This window comes from Mobula birostris, chromosome 20 (assembly GCF_030028105.1).
Source record: "Mobula birostris isolate sMobBir1 chromosome 20, sMobBir1.hap1, whole genome shotgun sequence".
NCBI classification, from domain to species: domain Eukaryota; kingdom Metazoa; phylum Chordata; class Chondrichthyes; order Myliobatiformes; family Myliobatidae; genus Mobula; species Mobula birostris.
In genome coordinates, this window is record NC_092389.1 from 3,685,506 (window position 1) to 3,705,433 (window position 19,928).

The 19,928-nt window shown below is 43.5% G+C and overlaps 1 protein-coding gene across 2 annotated transcripts in view; it reads left to right on the forward strand.

Moving 5' to 3' along the window:
* The window catches only part of LOC140212742 (uncharacterized), an 87,374-nt gene extending 67,450 nt beyond the window's left edge, over positions 1–19,924 (forward strand). Inside the window, exon 4 of one of the 2 annotated variants that reach the window (XM_072283889.1) lies at positions 19,431–19,924. In XM_072283889.1, coding sequence (XP_072139990.1) covers positions 19,431–19,483 — 53 coding nt within the window. In that variant the 3' untranslated portion in view covers positions 19,484–19,924. Of the gene's footprint in view, positions 1–835; positions 1,226–19,430 lie in introns of those variants that run through there. The other variant, XM_072283888.1, reaches the window with a different exon arrangement.
* Positions 19,925–19,928: the final 4 nt, after the last annotated feature.

Here is a 19,928-nt window from a genome sequence, read left to right on the forward strand (position 1 = left end):
CTACTCGTTCACCCGGTATTTGACATACCACTGGCTCTCTAATAAGGGAAAAAGAGTTGTCCCCGTTTCACAGCAAGCGGGGAGACATAACAAAACAACTCGCTGATTTATGGTGTTAAAAGTCTGTTGCGTCGCTTTTTCCGAGCTCTGTGCGCAACGAACTCGGGTCTCTGGGTACACAGCCAGCTCACTGCTTTCGATCTTCCGTCTCCCTCGACGCACCAGGCGGTACCGACCTCGAATCTGTCCGCCTCCAGAGCCACGAAAATCCGGCACCCTGAAGGCGCACTAGTCTCCCAGGCTGCGTGTTTGGCATATTGAAAAGCGGCCGGTCGTGAGATCCCGAGAGCAGGTCCCATTTCCACAAAGAACTGAAGTCAACGTGAAACTCCAGGTCAGAGTCTTCAAAGGAACCCTGAAAAGATTAAAAAAAAAGAGATACTAAAGATGAAAGTAGAGTTGTTTCAGAAGTTGCAAGCAAAGGAGTCGCCGTTAGGCACCATCATCCTAAGCTTCACTCTCCATGTTTCAAAATAGTTGCTTTAAAAGGGCAATTTATATTTTTGCTTAGTGCCTATAACACATAGGAGCAGAATTAGGCCATTCTGTCCATTGAGTCTGTTCCACCATTCCATCATGTTCGATTTATTATCCCCCTCAACACCATTCTTCTGCATTCTTCCTGTAACCTTTGACATCCTGACTAATCACGAAACTATCAGCCTCTGCTTTAAGTATATCCAGTGACTTGGCCTCCACAGCTGTCTGTGGCAATGAATTCCGCAGATTCACCACCCTCTGGCTAAAGAAATTCCTCCTCATCTCTGTTCTATAGGTATGGAACGTAGAGAAGAAAATATCTGCATGGACCCCAGCCCAGAGAGGGCAGCTATAACGATCCAGAAACAGTACAGGAGGTACCAGGAATGCAAGAAGCATGAAAGCAGCCCATAAGTGATGTGATGTGTCTTGGTGAGGTCTTTCCTGTACCATCGAAAGTAGTGCCAAGTGCTTGGAGTTTAACATCAGTGTTTGGTTATTAGATTCTAATTCCAAAACATAAAGGTAGATCATTATTCATACTCCTGTCTGCCATTTGTTGATCTGTATGTTTTCATGATTTTTAAATAGGACAGTGGTCCCCAACCTTCGAGCTGCGAACCGATACCGATCTGCGATGAATGCAGTGGTGCAGCGGTAGCCGGGACGCACCCAGCACATTTTTAAGAAAAAAGCCAAAATAAACAAGCTAATTAATTAGGTGCCGCCCGGCACGTAAATGTCGGCCCAGAGTGATCTGTGATCTGTGACTGGGCGGCACTTAATTAATTAGTTTACTTCGACTTTTTTCTTAAAGATGTGCTGTGTGCATCCCGGCTACCGCTGCATGCTTTGCGGCCCGGCGGTTGGGGACCACTGGACTAGGAGACAAAAACCACAATGTAATGTGGTAGCTCTATAAAACTCTGGTTAGACCACAGAACATTGTGTTCATTTCTGGCCGCCTCGTTATAGGAAGGATGTGGAAGCTTTAGAAAAGGTGCAGAAGAGGTTTACCAGGGTGCTATCTGGATTAGAGAGCATGTCGTATGAGGATAGGCTGAGTGAGCTAGATCTTTTCTATTTGGAGCAAAGGAGGATGAGAAGTGACCTGATAAAGGTGTATAAGATGTTAAGAGGTCTAGAATGGACAGCCAGCACCTGTTTGCCCATGCAGAAATGGCTAACTTGATGGGTATGATTTTAAGGTGATTGGAGGAAAGTGTAGGGAGGATGTTAGAGGTAGGTGTTTTACACAGAGAGTGGTGGTGGAGGCAAATACATTGGGGGCATTTAAGACACCCTTAGATAGGTACATGGATAAAAGAAGAATGGAGGGCTGTGTGGGAAGGAAAGGTTAGGATGATCTTGGAGAAGGTTAAAAGGTTAGCAATATTGTGAGCCAAAGGGCCTGTACTGTTCTATGAATCAAATCTGACTGTGGACAGAAGGCCCATTGTAAGATGCATTCTAAGGTATGAACATGCCTTCATTTTATTCCAGTGTGAAAGTTATTCTATTAATGGCCTCAAGTAACCTGTTTGAAATGAATTGAGTGGGTTTAGAAGTCAAGCTCCTTTTTAGCCGTGTCAACTATGGATCCCTGGGAAACACAATTACCTCTGTGATCCTGTTACTAATACCACAGGCATTCTGTTATTTAGGGAAAAGAAAACAATTTAATCTGAAGTAGGGTGATTTTATGCACTTTCCTGGGTGTCTTAGCATCCAGTTTAGCAGAACATAACAGGACAGAGGGAATTGCACAGGACAGGGTGCAGAGGAGATTTATCAGATCATGACCAACTGGAAAATGCAGCCATGAGGAAAGATGGTGAAAGCTTTGTTTTTTTCTTTGGGAAAGTGTAAATTGAGGGGAGACTTCATTGAAAAATTATGAAATTCTGAAGGGCCTGTGTAGAGGAAATTGGAAGACTCTACTTTCCTTAGCTCAAGGATCAGCAAAGCTAGATTTTAAGTAACTGGCAGAAGGTTTGGGTGGCAGATGAGGAAACGTAATACAGGCCTAGTGCTCATTGGCTGGATGAGGCCGAAGTCTCATCACTTGGGTGTGCGCTTTGTCCTGCGGGGATGAAGGATCAATGTAGGAGGGCGAGCTTGGGCTGGGTTCCACTTTAACAAATAGCTCCTTCTGACTTGTAACTTTTCCTTGATTTGATGATTCTACAACTTGTTTTCATTGTTTGGTCAGATGTACATTCTCTCTATCACTTTCTTTCTGGTGTCAATATCTTCCAATGAGGGCACAGTTGTGCAACACACATTCATCTACAGTGTGATCTTTCGCCACAGAGGTCTGAAAAATAATTCTTATTCTCCAGTCCTGCTGAAGGGTCTTGGCCCAGATTGTCGACTGTACTCTTTTCCATAGGTGCTGCCTGGCCTGCTGAGTACCTCCAGCATTTTGTGTGTGTTGCTCGGATTTCCAGCATCTGCAGATTTTCTCTTGTTGATAATTCCTCTCTACCTGATTAGCCTCAAGATGATCCTAGCCTGCTGATGCTAATCTATGCCACATCCACCTGTGTTGCTCCCTTTGGAGGTCACCAAAGTTTATACTGTAAGGAAATAGTTAAATGTGATTCCTCCTTGGTATATGCTAAAATGAAATGATGTTAGCTTGGAGTGGGATTGTTTTTAGAGTTCAAGAAAACTAGCCCATGGCAATGTTTTGAAAAAGTGAATGGAGTACAAGTCAGCAGTCATAACAGTGGACAATGGTGACAAACACGTTTGTCTGGGGGAGGTGAGGTCATTGGGCAGGAACTACTACTGTAGACCTGTTTTTCTCCTGTATTGTACTTGTGCTACTTCTAATAAAAGTGTTTTCTTGTGGTTTAACACACGTGTCGTGCCTCCCTTTGTCTGCGACTGGCCTAAGCTGAATTTTCATTACAAACTGCTTCAGATAAGTGATGCATCACATCAGCAAAGCTGTGTCAACAATCACTGCCCACGTGTAATAGGGATTTCCCCCAGTAACTTCAGCCAAAAGATTTAGGAGCAGAATTAGGCCATTTAGCCAGTTAAACCTGCTTCACCGTTCGATCATGGCCTGTCAGGACTTGTCTACGCAGCGGGAGATCACAGTGAGTTGGAGACAGTTCCTCGTGGACTTTACTCACCAGTTTTAAAAAGCAAGCAGGGCCTGTCGAGACTTGTCTGTGGAACGAGAGAATGGTAGGGTTAATTAGCAAGGGCCAATAAAAAGAAGAGGGTTTGTTAGAGTGGCTGTTGTTGGCTTGTGAGTGGGACAGTGTTAGAGTTGTCAGGCTTCGGTGAGACCAGGTCAGGACCATCCGGGAAGCTGAATTCTTCATAGACGAATCTTTTACTGAGGTGGTCACACTGGGTGACCACCAGGAGAGGTAAAGGGAGTGAGCAGTCAGTGTAGTGATCCCCTGTGGCCATTCTCCTCAGCAACAAGTATTCCCCCTTGCACACTGCTGGGCAGGGGAGGAGAGATGATCTATCAGGCACGTCAGCAGCAGCCAGGTCAGTGGCACCGAGGCCAGCTCTGAGGCTGGGTAAAGTCAAGCAGTGTGATAGTGACAGGAGACTTGATAGGGGGACAGACAGGAGATTCTGTGGTTATGAAAGAGAAGCCAGGATGACGTGTTGTCTCCCATGTTGTGACAGAGCGGGTCTGCCACAAGTAATTTCTTCTTCCCCACCCCCCAGTAGCCCCGTAATTCTCATTATCCCTGTCTGGCAGTGCTGATGTTATGCTTATCAGGTGCACACGCTGGAAACATAGAAACATAGAAAACCTACAGCACAATACAGGCCCTTCAGCCCACAAAGTTGTGCCGAACATGTCCCTACCTTAGAAATTACGAGGCTTACCCATAGCCCTCTATTTTTCTAAGCTCCATGTACCTATCCAGGAGTCTCTTAAAAGACCCTATCGTATCCACCTCCACCACCATTGCCAGCAGCCCATTACATGCACTCACCACTCTCTGAGTAAAAAACTTACCCCTGACATCTCCTCTGTACCTACTCCCCAGCACCTTAAACCTGTGTCCTCCTGTGGCAGCCATTTCAGCCCTGGGAAAAAGCCTCTGACTATCCACATGATCAATGCTTCTCATCATCTTATACACCTCTATCAGGTCACCTCTCATCCTCCGTCGCTCCAAGGAGAAAAGGCTGAGTTCACTCAACCTATTCCCATAAGGCATGCTCCCCAATCCAGGCAACATCCTTGTAAATCTCCTCTGCACCCTCTCTATGGTTTCCATATCCTTCCTGTAGTGAGGTGACCAGAACTGAGCACAGTACTCCAAGTGGGGTCTGACCAGGGTCCTATATAGCTGTAACATTACCTCTCAGCTCCTAAATTCAATTCCACGACTGATGATTGATGAAGGCCAATGTACCGTATGCCTTCTTAATCACAGAGTCAATCTGCACAGCAGCTTGGAGTGTCCTATGGACTCAGACCCCAAGATCTCTCTGATTCTGCACACTGCCAAGAGTCTTACCATTAATACAATATTCTGCCATCATATTTGACCTACCAAAATGAACCACCTCACACTTATCTGGGTTGAACTCCATCTGCCACTTCTCAGCCCAGTTTTGCATCCTATTGATGTCCCACTGTAACCTCTGACAGTCCTCCACACTATCCACAGCACCCCCAACCTTTGTGTCATCAGCAAACTTACTAACCCATCCCTCCACTTCCTCATCCAGGTCATTTATAAAAATCACGAAGAGTAAGGGTCCCAGAACAGGTCCCTGAGGCACACCACTGGTCACCGACCTCCATGCAGAACATGACCCGTCTACAACCACTCTTTGCCTTCTGTGGGCAAGCCAGTTCTGGATCCACAAAGCAATGTCCCCTTGGATCCCATGCCTCCTTACTTTCTCAATAAGTCTTGCATGGGGTACCTTATCAAATGCCTTGCTGAAATCCATATACATTACATCAACTGCTCTTCCTTCATCAACGTGTTCAGTCACATCCTCAAAAAAATTCAATCAGGCTCGTAAGGCATGGCCTGCCTTTGACAAAGCCATGCTGACTATACCTCTCCAAGTGTTCATAAATCCTGCCTCTCAGGATCTTCTCCATCTTCTCCATCAACTTACCAACCACTGAAGTAAGACTCACTGGTCTATAATTTCCTGGGCTACCTCTACTCTCTTTCTTGAATAAGGGAATAACATCTGCAACCCTCCAATCCTCCAGAACCTCTCCCGTCCCCATTGATGTTTCAAAGATCATCACCAGAGGCTCAGCGATCTCCTTCTCACCTCCCACAGTAGCCTGGGGTACATCTCATCCGGTCCCGGCAACTTATCCAACTTGGTGCTTTCCAAAAGCTCCAGCACATCCTCTTTCTTAATATCTACATGCTCAAGCTTTTCAGTCTGCTGCAAGTCATCCCTACAATCGCCAAGGTCCTTTTCCATAGTGAATACTGAAGCAAAGTATTCATTAAGTACCTCTGCTATTTCCTCTGTTTCCATACACACTTTCCCAATGTCACACTTGATTGGTCCTATTCTCTAACGTCTTATCCTCTTGCTCTTCACATACTTGTAGAATGTCTTGGGGTTTTCCTTAATCCTGTCCGCCAAGGCCTTCTCGTGGCCACTTCTGGCTCTCCTAATTTCCTTTTAAGCTCCTTCCTGTTAGCCTTATAATCTTCTAGATCTCTAATATTACCTAGCTCTCTGAACCTTTTGTAAGCTTTTCTTTCCTTCTTGACTAGATTTATTACAGCCTTTGTACACCATGGTTCCTGTTCCCTACCACAACTTCCCTGTCTCATTGGAACGTACCTATGCAGAACTCCACACAAATATCCCCTGAACATTTGCCACATTTCTTCCATACTTTTCCCTGAGAACATCTGTTCCCAATTTAAGCTTCCAAGTTCCTGCCTGATAGCTTCATATTTCCCCCTACTCCAATTAAACGCTTTTCTAACTTGTCTGTTCCTATCTCTCTCCAATGCTATGGTAAAAGAGATGGAATTGTGATCACTATCTCCAAAATGCTCTCCCACTGAGAGATCTGACACCTGACCAGGTTCATTTCCCAACACCAAATCAAGTACAGTCTCTCCTCTTGTAGCTTGTCTACATATTGTGTCAAGAAACCTTCCAGAACACACCTAACAAACTCCACCCCATCTAAATTCCCTGCTCCAGGGAGATGCCAATCGATATTTGGGAAATTAAAATCTCCCACCATGACAGCTCTGTTATTATTACACCTTTCCAGGATCTGTTTCCTTATCTGCTCCTCAATATCCCTGTTACTATTGGGCAGCCTATAAAAAACACCCAGTAAAGTTATTGACCCCTTCCTGTTCCTAACCTCCACCCACAGAGACTAATGCATTTGTTTGTACTTGCATACTCCAGGACAGCTGCATTCTTTGACGTATCTGTTTGTTGCTGCTTCTAGTTTCAGGGAGGGGACCCGACCTCCTCCTCCTCCTTCTGACTTCTACTGGCAGTTGGCAGTCCAACTTAAAGGTGCATTACTGCCACCGACTGGACTGGAGTGTGGTGTAGAGAATTAGGAAATAAAACCCCTACTAGTTCTTTATCAAATGAAAATTAATTTACCCTAAGCAGCCCTATAGATTATAAATAATGAAAGACAATATTGTGAATTAAATTAACATCACTTCCATAACTTTCATACTTTGAATATGAAATAAAGTTTGAAGAATTTCCAGCAATAAATCAGACCCACTGCTAGAATGACCTGTTTTAAGAATAGTCAAAGCCGAAAAAGCATCTGAACAAATTATAACTTTGTAAGGACAGATTTCCTCCACCCACTGTAAGCCCAAAATGATGACAATCAGCTCTGCAGGAAATACTGATAAATGATTAGTAAGACATTTCTTTATTGTTACCTGTAATTCAGGCACAAAAACAGCCACACTGACATTCCCTGTTAAATTATCTTTTGATCCATCAGTAAAAATAGTTCACATATCACAATAATATTCCTTAACATATTGCTGAACCAACAGACTCTCAGGCATACAAGGATCCTTGGACTTCATTAAATCATTACTTAAGTTCAACTAAAGTCATTGGAAAAAAACACGGTGGGGCTAACGAAAGAGCTGCAGTGGGACATATTGTGTAATCCAGCAAACCCATATTCCTAGCGAGATAAGAACCCAGCCACCCAAAACTAATCACACTCTTCTTGTTCCCAACACACTTTTAACAGGGTGGTCGTCCCTCTGCTCCCTATCCAGTACGTTAACAACAACATCAACCTGTGCAACTGTAAGGGTTATTGTCCCATTTCAACCAGTAAAGCTGAAACAGGGGACAATCTTACCGTACCACAATACAGTCTTAAAACTTCTTTAAGAGTTTGACTCTATAATTTCACATTAAGTGCATGTTTATTGATCCTCTTTGTAAAACATATAACTTGTGTTTTAGCTACTGAAAGCTTAAAACACCATCTATTTGCCCACTGTTCAACCTTATTAATCGCTAATTGCATCCTATTTACTCTGCCCATGGTCTACTCTTTATCAAATTATGGTATTGCTTTGCACTGCTGTAACTATATGTTATAATTATGTGGTCTTGTCAGTGTTAGTCTTTGGTTTATCCTGTTTTTTTTGTGATACTATTCTGGAGGAACATTGTATTATTTCTTAATGCATGCATATCTAAATGACAATAAACGAGGACTGGGTGTCCTCATAATCTAATCTAATATACAGTTAAATTGAAATTCCTACGAGGACCTGACTGATGGGTGGGGTGTCTTCAAAAAAGGTGCCTGTTTGTGGTGGGGATGGGGGGAAGAGTCCTGGCTCCTGGAAAATGGCTAGTTGTTGATTGATTTTGTTGCACAAAGTCATTGTGATCTTATTGTGATTAATGTATTTGTGGACATTTGTGATTGTGAAGAAGGATGCGAATTCCTGTGTTTTGGTTTTTGTGTAGTTGTTCAGGCTCATGGTAACACCACCCCTCCCCCACATTCCAAAGAATGGAATATCCCTCTTCTCCCCTAGTAAAGGAGATCCCGGCTTAAAGGTTCATTTTGGTGTAAATGGGTATGGTAGAGAGGCTATGGCGAGACGAGACGAGGCAAATACATCTGTATTTTCTCTTTTTGACACTTTTGCCATTTTGCCATTTTTTGTACTGCAAATATTTTTGCACTTTTTCTGAAATGTTTACCCAGAGGTTGTGGTACACACTGGCACCAATGACATTGGTAGAAAGGTTCTGCATAGTGAATATAGGGAGTTAAAGAAAAGGCTAAGGAACAGGACCTTCAAGATCTGGATTACTTTCAGTGCCACATGCTAGTCAGGGCAGGAATAGGATAATGGTACAGATGAATGAGTGCTTGAGGAAGTGGTGCAGGGGGCAGGGTTTCAGATTTCTCGATTACAGGCTCTCTTCTGGGGAAGGTATGACCTGTACAAAAGGGATGGGTTACACCTGAACCCAAGGGGGTCCAATATCCTTGTGGGCAAGTTTGCTAGAGCTGTTGGGGAGGGTTTAAACTAATTTCGTAGAGGGATGGGAACCGAAGGGATAGGGCTGAGATAAGGGCTGTTGGTTTACAAGCAGAGACTGTGTGTAGTGAGACTGTCAGGAAGGACAGGCAGATGACAGGGAAAAATTACAGTCAGTGAGATGAGTTGCAGTGTAAAAGGGGACAAAATCAAAAAGGACGATGAATACAGGACTGAAGCAGTTATATATGAATGCACGTAGTATACGTAATAAGGTAGCACAGTTAGAGATTGTCAGCTATGATGTTGTGGGCATCACTGTGGGTTCTGCTGGTAAAAAATGAAATCAAATCCTTAGAAAGAGGAGACATAGGACTGGAAGATGTAGAATCCTTGTGGGTAGAGTCAAGAGTAAATAGACCTCGATGGGAATTATATACAGGCTTCCAAACAGTAGCTGAGATGTGGGCTAAAAATTACAACAGGAGATAGAAAAGGCATGTCAAAAGAGGGGACAGTCATAGTCATGGGGGAGATATGAAGGTAGATTGAAGGTAAAATATGAAGGTAGATTGGGAAAATCAAGTTGGTACTGGATCCCAAGAGAAATTTGTAGAATACCTACTAGATGGCTTTTTAGAGCAACTTGTGGTTGAGCCCACTAGGGGATCAGCTATTCTGGATTGGATGTTACGTAATGAACCTGATTTGATTAGGGAGGGAGAAGCTAAAGTCAGACGTATCATTAGAGTGGAGTAAAGGGAGTTACAGAGACATAAGAGAGGAGTTGGCCAGAATTGATTGTAAGAGAACACTGGCAGGGATGACAGCAGAACAGCAATGGCTGGGATTTCTGGAAGCAATTTGGAAAGAACAGGATATATACATCCCTAAGAGGAAGAAGCATTCTAAAGGCAAGATGACACAACAATGGCTAAAAAGAGAAGTCAAAGCCAACATAAAAGCAAAAGAGAGTGCATATAATAGAGCAAAAATTAGTGGGAAGTTAGAGGAATGGGAAACAATTAAAAAGCCATGGGGGGGCTGGTTGAAGATGAAATATGAAGGTAAGCTAGCCAATAATATCAAAGGGGATACCAAAAGGTTTTTCAGATATGAAAGCATCCGTTAGTCTTGCAAGATCATGGATCTGTGCCTGGAAAGTCTTCACTCTCCAGGGCGCAGGCCTGGGCAAGGTTGTATGAAAGACCAGCAGTTGCCCATGCTGCACGTCTCCCCTCTCCACGACACCAATGTTGTCCAAGGGAAGGGCATTAGGACCCATACAGCTTGGCACCAGTGTTGTCACAGAGCAATGTGTGATTAAGTGCCTTGCTCAAGGATACAACACATTGTCTTGCCTGGGGCGCGAACTCATGACCTTCAGGTCGCTAGTCCAATGCCTTAACCACTTGGCCACATGCTCACACTTTTCAGCCATACAAGGAGTAAAATAGAGGGGAGAGTAGATATCGGATCACTGGAGAGGTAGTAATGGGGGAGAATGAAATGGCAGACAAACTGAATAAGTGTTTTATATCAGTCTTTGCTGTGGAAGATACTAATAGTATGCTGGAAGTCCCAGGTGTCGGGGTCAGAAATGAGTGAAGTTCCATTACTAGGGAGAAGGTGCAAAGGAAACTGAAAGCTCTGAAAGTAGATAAGTCACTTGGACCAGATGATCTACATTACCAATGATCTTTCAAGAACCGATAGATTCTGGAAGATTGGAAAATTGCAAATGTTATTCCACCCTTTAAGAAGGGAGGGAGGCATAAGAAGGGAAATTCTAGACCAGTTAACCTGACCTCAGTGGTTGGAAAGATGTTGGAGTTTATTATTAAGGAGGAGGTTTCAGGGTACATGGAGACACATGATAAAACAGGCCATCGTCAGCATGATTTCCTTCAGGGGAAATCTTGCCTGACAAATCTGTTAGAATTCTTTGGGAAAGTAACAAACAGGATAGAAAAGGAGAATCGGTGGATCTTCTATACTTGTTTTTTCAGAAGGCCTTTGACAAGGTGTGACACACGAGGCTGCTTAACAAGATCCAAGGTATAACCATATAACAATTACAGCACGGAAGCAGGCCATCTCGGCCCTTCTAGTTCATGCCGAACTCTTACTCTCACCTAGTCCCATTGACCTGCACTCAGCCCATAACCCTCCATTCCTTTCCTGTCCATATAGCTGTCCAATTTAACTTTAAACAACAACATCGAACCTGCCTCAACCACTTCTGCTGGAAGCTCGTTCCACACAGCTACCACACAGGTATTGCAGAAAAGGTACTAGCATGGATAGAAGATTGGCTGACTGGCAGGAGGCAAAGAGTGGGAATAAAGGGGGCCTATTCTGGTTGGCTTCCAGTGACTCATGGTGTTCCGCAGGCATCAGTGTTGAGACCACGTCTCTTTACGTTGTATGTCAATGATTTTTATGATGGAATTGATGGCTTTGTGGCCAAGTTTGAAGATGATACAAAAGTAGGTGGAGGGGCAGGTAATGTTGAGGAAGCAGGGAGTCTGCAGAAGGATTTGGAGAACAGGCAAAAAAGTGGCAGGTGGAATAAAGTGCCGGGCAGTGTATAGTCATGCACTTTGGTAGAAGAAATAAAAGCAGAGAGAAAATTCAAAAATCCAAAATGCAAAGGGACTTGGGAGTCCTTGTGCAGGATTCCCTAAAAGTTAACTTGCAGGTTGAGTCAGTGGTTAGGAAGGCAAATGCAATGTTAGCATTGATTTCGAGAGGACTCATTGCCTAGATAGCTGCGTATTTTTGAAGCAGAGGTTGATAGATTCTTGATTCGTCAGGGTGTCAAAGGTTACGGGGAGAAGGCAGGAGAATAGGGTTGAGCGGGATAATAAATTAGCCATGATGGAATGGCGGAGCAGACTCGATGGGCTGAGTGGCCTAATTCTGCTCCTATGTCTAAATATACCCAATGAGTTGGCTTCCACGACCATCTGTGGCAATGAATTCCACAGATTCACCATTCTCTGGTTAAAGAAATTCCTCCTCATCTCTGTTCTAAATAGATATCCTTCTGTTCTGAGGCTGTGTCATCTGGTCCTAGACTCCCTTACCACAGGAAACACCCTCTCCACATCCACTCTATCTAGGCCTTTCAACATTTGGTAAGTTTCAATGAGGTACCCCCCCTCATTCTTCTAAATTCCAGCAATCACAGGTCCAGAGCCATCAAACTCTCCTCATATGTTAACCCCTTCATTCCCAGAATGTTTCTCGTGAACCTCCTCTGGACTCTCTCCAATGCCATCACACCCTTTCTTAGATAAGGGGCCCAGAACAGCTCACAATACTCCAAGTGACGCCTCACTAGTGTCTTATAAAGCCTCAGCATTACATCCTTGCTTTTAACAAATAGAGAGAGAAAGAATCTGATAGACTGGGCATTGATATTGATATTGGTTGCTTATTGTCACATATACTGGGATATTGTGAAAAGCTTTTGCTTGAGTGCCATCTGGGCAGATTATCACACACATTGTACACCAAGGTAGTGCTAAAGGAAAACAGCAACAGAATGAGGAATATTTTGTAAGTGTCCCTCTGGTACTTTGGCCAATTCTCGTGAGAAGCTGGAGTAAGGTGTATACAGACACAAATGCTGTCAGACTTAAACCCAGGCCCAAGATACAAGGCCATAAGAGCATATGTCATAGGAGCAGAATTAGGCCATTTGGCCCATCGACTCTGCTCTGCCATTTCATCAATCATGGCTGACTTATTTTCCCTCTCAACCTCATTCTCTTGCCTTCTCCCCATAACCTTTGATGCTCTTACTAATTAATAACCCATCAACCTCCATTTTAAGGTTGTCAAGTCTGGTCAAATCATTGAAGTCCTATCATGTGGCCTGCCCCTGTCTCCATACTCCCACCATTGGTTTCCAACTCCTTTCTCTGTCCATTAGGTTGATAAGAAAGAGCAATGACTAAAAGTGGAGGGAGAAAGGGAGGGAGGAAACTAGTTCAGCATTCATAAGGATGGACGTATGTGTGTATGTAAGACTTTTAAATTTAACAATATTATGCAGGCCATTAATATGTAGGGGTGTCATATGTCAGGGGTTCTTAACCCAGGGATGGTTTGCAGTAGACTAGTTAATTCTTGCCTATTCCCTCCCACCCTACTGCCAATGTCTTGTCCTAAACTGTCCAAATAAAATTTGTTAAATATAATTTTTGAAGCTCAATGACTTTTTTCCTCAGGCTCTGTAATGCCCTGGAGCTAAGCCTTTAAGTCCTGGAGATTGCAGGGCAGGCTGGGAGGATTGACACCCCTACCAAGAGGGCAAAGCTCTGCCTGATATGACATCTGACCTGCTTGAGCTTCTCTTCAGTGATTTTATCCCCCGTGACAGTCACAAATTCTAGAGCACCTATTCTGTTTATAGCAGAATTTCCATGGAAGGGAGTTGGTGATTAACTGAAGCAGAACAGCAAACATAATTAAAGCCACCTCTTGCTCAGCAGCCAGAATCTGTTTTGCAGTATGTCCCTGTGGTAAGCAGAATGCTGAAATCTTCCACACATTCAAACAAGAATAACATTGGACTGAGAAATTGCCTTTTAAGATACGCTAATTCCCAAGCCCCCTAACAAAGCAAAAGAGAAAAGATCAGCTTTATTTGTCACAAGTACGTTGAAACATACAGTGGAATGCATTTTTGTGTTAATCAAATCTGTCAGGACTGTGCTGGGCAGCCCACAAGCGTTGGCGTGCGTCAATGGAGCAGTCGGGGGAAAGCCATGCAGCCACAGGGAGAACGTACAAACCTTTACAGGCAGCGGGGATGAGGGTCACTAACCACTATGAGACTGAGCCAATTTGTAAAGAATAACCATATAGTTTTTCTTTCATGTGTGTTGGTGGTGAGAAGATGAGGGTTAATAGCTGATTTAACCTGAAATATCAGCTGAGCAGGAAGAGCACCCAGTCACCCAAAGCTGGTGAGAAACAGTTGAATGAAGGGAAGTGCAGACTTGATCACAAATGGCTCAAAATCCAATTACACAGCTGTCGAGGAAACACAGGCATTTCTGATATGAGAAGCCAGTGAAAAAGGCCCACACACGTTGTAACAGCAATATCACTCTGTTCAGGGCTTCTGATCATTAGCAAGTAGAGACTCTCATTACTCTCCTACTCCACTTGGGAGAGAAATATCAACCACAGTGCTAGTAATGACCACAAGTTTCTCCAAAACCATGTTAACTAACATGTTCCTATGCCCCACATATTGACCTCCTCACTTGATTAACTGCCAAATCCTAGACTGCAGAGGCCTCTGGGCACACTTGAGGCTTAATTCAAATATCTACAAAACCGCAGCTTTCAATTAACCCTTCACTTGCTGGATGTTGTGCCAATTTGAAGAATGCATTTCAAGTTTCATTGATGTTTTTCTCAGACCAACAGCTTATGAAATGGCATAGTGGCTACTGCAAGACTTTACAGCACCAACAATCAGCAGTTCAGGGTTCAATTTCCGCCACCGCCTGTAAGGAGTTTGTATGTTCTCCCTGAGAACATCTGGGTTTCCTCCGAGTGTTTTGGTTTCCTCTCACATTCCAAAGAAATACAGGTGAGGAGTAGTGAGTTGTGGGTGTGCTGCTGTAATTGGTGCTGGAAGCGTAGCAACACTTGCAGGCTGTCCCCAGCACAATCCTCAGACTGTGTTGGCCGTTGGCGCAGAAAATGCATTTCACAGTATGCTTCAATGTACATATGACAAATAAAGCTTATCTTTACATCAAGGTGTCAGTTACCCAAAACCTCATTAATGCAGTACATATGGTTCAGATCCTACTTCTTCAGAAAGACAGGATTCCTTTAGGAGATCAGTACCAAGTGTTAAAAGGTGGTAGTTTCTCAATGACAGCAAACTGATTCAATGCTGCTGAATAGTGACCTTGCTTTCATGAACGTCCTTAATTACAGATGTCTTGAGATGTGGGAGATTCCTGGAAACTATCGAGAAAGAATAGTCTAGGGCTTTTCCTTTTGCAGCAAAGAAGGATGAGAGGTGACTTGATATGCAGATGTACAAGATGATAAGAGGCATAGATCAAGTAGATTCCCAGAGCAGTAATGGATAATACAAGAGGGCATCATTTTAAGGTGTTTGGAGGAAAGTATAGGGAGATGTCAGAGTGTGTATTTTTACCCAGAAAGCGGTGAGTGCAAGGAATACCCTCCCAGGGGTGGTGGAGGAGGCAGATGCATTAAGGGCATTTAAGAAACTCTTCAATAGGCATGTGGATAAAAGAAAAGGGCCTGTACTGTGCTTTATTATTGGTCACTTTTCCAAACCCTCAGAGCAGCAACACAACAGCGGTCTCTCCCTCTGTCTTTCATCTACTTTACTCCCCACTCTTCCTCTGTGACTAAGCCCTTTCCAAATTCTGCTCCAGGGCTACTTTTAACCTTGAAGTAAAAAAGTAGTTTCTCAGCCTGCAATGTACTGACCTTATAACCTACTCTAAGATCAACCCAACCTTTCCCTCCTACACAGCTATCTAAGAGTTTCTTAAATGTCCCTAACCTATCTGCCTCTACCACTGCCCCGCAGGGTGTTCCACGCACCCAACACTCTGTGTTTATATAAAAAAAACTTACCTCTGACATCCCCCTCATGTTTTCTTGTAATCACTTTAAAGTTAGGAAAATTAGAAAGAAAGTAGAAAAACATTTTCAAGAAAGTATACAGAAATAAATCTCCATTTGAAACTACTTTATAATGGTTCCAGAAATGGAATGTTTACTATTTGAATGTGGCTAGAATCAATACCCAGAATCAATGAAGCTTCTCTGTGATGTCAGCTCGTGCATAATGCGTGGGTAGTCACAAAAGGCTAAGTGAACGTGAGGCTTAACACAGCCCCACAAACCAATCACTTACAACAGCTAAACACGAAGTTCAGCAGATGCTGGAAATCCAGAGTAGCACACACAAAATGCTGGAGGAGCTCAGCAGGTTCCTACTCCTTCTTTTCCAGTCTCGGCCTGCAACATCGACTGTTTACTCCCCTCCACAGATGCTGCTGAGTGCCTCCAACATTTTGTGTGTCTTGCTGACAACACTTACAGTATGTTTTTTTTTGAATGTCAGACGGTTCCAACAATACTTGAGGTTCAGCAATAGCAAGATGAAAAAATTCTGCCTGACTGAGTCCCCATCCACTTCCCTGAACATTCTCAATCATATTTTCTTATGACGTATGAGATTATTTCGCCTGTCAAATCCATGTCTGCTCTCAGGGCACTTTTATCAATCCTATTCCCCTTGTTAGTGCTGTGTAACCCACTCCCTCTCTCACTGTACATCAACTCCCACTGATTTTCTCAGCTGTCATCTGCCCTTGGGGCCTGTTATAGTGACAACCAACCTTTTTTTGGGATGTGGAAAGATTTTGCACATTGGCTTCACAAATTAGAGCAGCTTCAGCAAAATTGTGTTGAAGTTGTATAAGATGTTGGCGAGCCCGAATTTAGAGTATTGTGTGCAATTCTACTGGACCTACCTGCAGGAAAGGTATCAATAAGTTTGAAAAAGTGCAGGCAAATTTACACCAATGTTGCCGGAACTTGAGGACCTGTGCTATAGGGAAAGGTTGAGTAGGTTAGAACTTTATTCCTTGGAGCACAGCAGGCTGATGAGATATCTTACAAAATTATGAGGGATATAGATAGCTTTTTCCCCGCAGTTTGGGTGTGGCTAGAACTAGATGTCATAGGTTTAGGATGACAGGTGAAGTATTTAAGTGAAATCTTAAGGTGCCTTATTCTGATTGTACTAAGTCGCTTCTGTTGTGATTGGTTAGTTTAGAAACTTCAGCTGCTTTTCCCATTGGATAGCTGCATGGTGTCCAGTTTCAAATAACCTGAGTTTATAAAATAGCATGTGGAAGGAGCTTGCTTTAGGCAAGAATGCACACGACCATTGGGAAGATATACACTGCGTGCACTTTTAGCTAAGTATGTTTGTTAAAGGTACATATGTTTGTTGAATGTTCTGATTTGTAGTGTCTGTAGCTTGGGAGTATGAATGTTTGGTCAAATTTTTACTGTTTGTAAATAAATGATTAATATACCGATTCAAAGCCAATGCATTTCCCTTCTCACTTGCCAGAGCTGAGAACCTGATTTAACATTACAGAAGGGAAACTGCTTCACTCAGAGGTGGTGCGAGCATGGAACAAGCTGCCAGCAGAATGATAGGTTTGTAATTGTAACATTTCAGAGAAGTTTGGATAGGAGAAGTACGGAGGACTATGGTCTGGGTGTAGGTAGATGAGACTAGGCAGCAAAGTGGGTTGGCATGGACTAGATGGGCTGAAAGGTCTGTTTCTGTGCTGTAGTGCTCTATGACTCTATGACACCCAGTTTGGGGGGGCGGAATCCCATGTGGTGCCTGGCAGAATTGGCAAAGTCCACAGAAACAGCACTAGAGGCCAGGTGAACCTAGGTTAATGGAACAGAGAGACTGCTGCTCTATGCAGTCTGGTAAACTGTGGTTGCAGTGTATGCCAAGGACTTCTGTGCTTAAAGTCAAAGGTAGATACAGTGCAGAAACAGGCCCTTCTACCAAACTCCTCCATGCCAGTCAAGATGCCCACCTAAGCTAATCCCATTTGCCTGCATTTGCCCCACATCCCTCAAAATCAGGCCGGACCCCTTGCTTAATGGTGTTGGTTCATGGCATAAAAATGGTTAGGAACCCCTGCTCTAAACTTTCCTATTCATGTACTTGTCTAAATGTTTATTAAACATAATTGTGCCCACCTTTACCAGTTCCTTTGGTAGCTCATTCAATGTACCCACCACCCTCAGTGTGTGTATTAAAAAAAAATCACTTCGGGCCCTTTTAAATCTTTTCTCTCTCATCTAAACCCTGTAGTTTTGGACTCCCCTACCCTGGCTATTCACTTTATCTATGCCTCCATATTTTCTAACCTCCATAAATTCACCCCCAGCCACCTATGCTATGGGGTAAAAGCCCCAGCCTGTCTAGTCTCTCCTTGTACTGAAATCCTCCAGTGCCAGTAACATCCTTATGAATCTTTTCTGCACTCATTTCAGTTTTGTGATATCCTTCCAAAACCTGGGTGACCAGAACCATACACAGGTCTGAGGTGCAGGGTTATAGTCTCTCTAGTTTTTGCTTATGGAGTCATAGAGCACTCCGGCACAGAAACAGGCCCTTCAGCCTATCTAATCCACACTGAACTGTAGCTCTGCCTAGTTCCTTGACTTGCACTTGAACTGTGGCCCTCCATATCCTTCCCATCCATGTACATATCTGAATTTCTCTTAAATGTTGCAATTTCCCCACATCCGTTACTTCCAATGGCAGCTTGTTCCACACTCACACCACCTCTGAGTGAATAAGTTCTCCCTCAGCACTCTCTTTCACCCATGACCTCTAGCTCTATTCTTATCCAACCTCAGTGGAAAAAGTCTGCTTGCATTTACCTTATCTATACCGCTCAACATTTTGTATGCCTCTATCAAATCTCCCTTCCTTCTCCTACGCTCCAGGGAATAAACTCCAAACCTATCCAATCTTTCCTGTAATTCAAGTCCTCAAGTCCCGGCAACATCCTTGGAAATTTTCTCAGTACTCTTTCAATCTTACTGAAGCACTTCCTTTAGTTAGGGCCTGTTTCTGCGCTGTTCCGAGTCCATGATTCTAAATTCTTCGCTCAATTGTATTCCAGTAATTCGGTAGCATTTGAGAGTGAAGAACACTACCATCTGCAGGTTGGACTCCACACCAAACAGCATCCTCATGCTTGATTTCCTGGTTTAGGAAAATCCTAAAACTTCATACCTTGGCATCAGCCCCCACTCCCCCCCCCAGAAAGAAGAACTCTTTGAATGTTTTCCTCATATTTGATCGATATTCTATCTCCACTAAAACTTGTGCTAAACACAAGAGATTCTGCAGATGTTGGAAATCTTGAGCAACACACAACATGCTGGAGGAACTTAGCAAGATGAAGAGTCTCAGCCCAAAACATCAACTGTTGATTCCCCTCCATAGATGCTGCCTGACTTGCTGAGTTCCTCAAGGATTTTGTGCACGTTGTCATGGGTGAACATAAGTTGGTAGTTCGTACCTTGTGGAAGACTTAAATGTCACTGTTCCTCATCATCGTTGGGGGTAAGTCCTGGAACTCCTCAACACAGAGCATTGTGGGAATATAATTTTTAAATTTTATTTATTTACAGATACAGTGTGGAACAGGCCCTTTGGGCCTGATGAGCCTCACTGACCAGTAATCCACTTGTTTAACCTTAACCTAGTGACATTTTACAATGACCAATTAACTTTCTAATTGGTACATCTTTGGACTGTAGGAGGAAACCAGAGCACCAGGAGGAAACCCACGTGGCTCATGGGGAGAACATAGAAGCTCCTCAAGGGTGGCACCAGAATTGAACTTTGAAATCCAGAATGCGCTGAAGGTAATGGCGTCACGCTAACCACTATGCTATCGAAGGACAGAGATGGCTCACAAAGACAGTTCACCATCACTTTTTCAAGAGCTTTGAGGCAGTATATGCTGGCCTTGCCATTGAAGAGAATGAATTAACCATGTTTGAAACATGTTGTGTCAGTCAACGTTAACACACAGTGATGATGACCACAAAAACTAAGCACCTCAAATGGAACATTGACATTTGTGATACAAGCTGGGTGATGACATTCGGATGCAGATTGATGGAATGAGACCAAGGATCTGGATATCTTCCTGCTGTCCTTCCATTCTGGTATTTCCACACCCCCTCCCCATCCCCCATTTAACTCTCAGGAACAAAAGTCAAACCATTAAGCAAACAACAGCATATAAACAA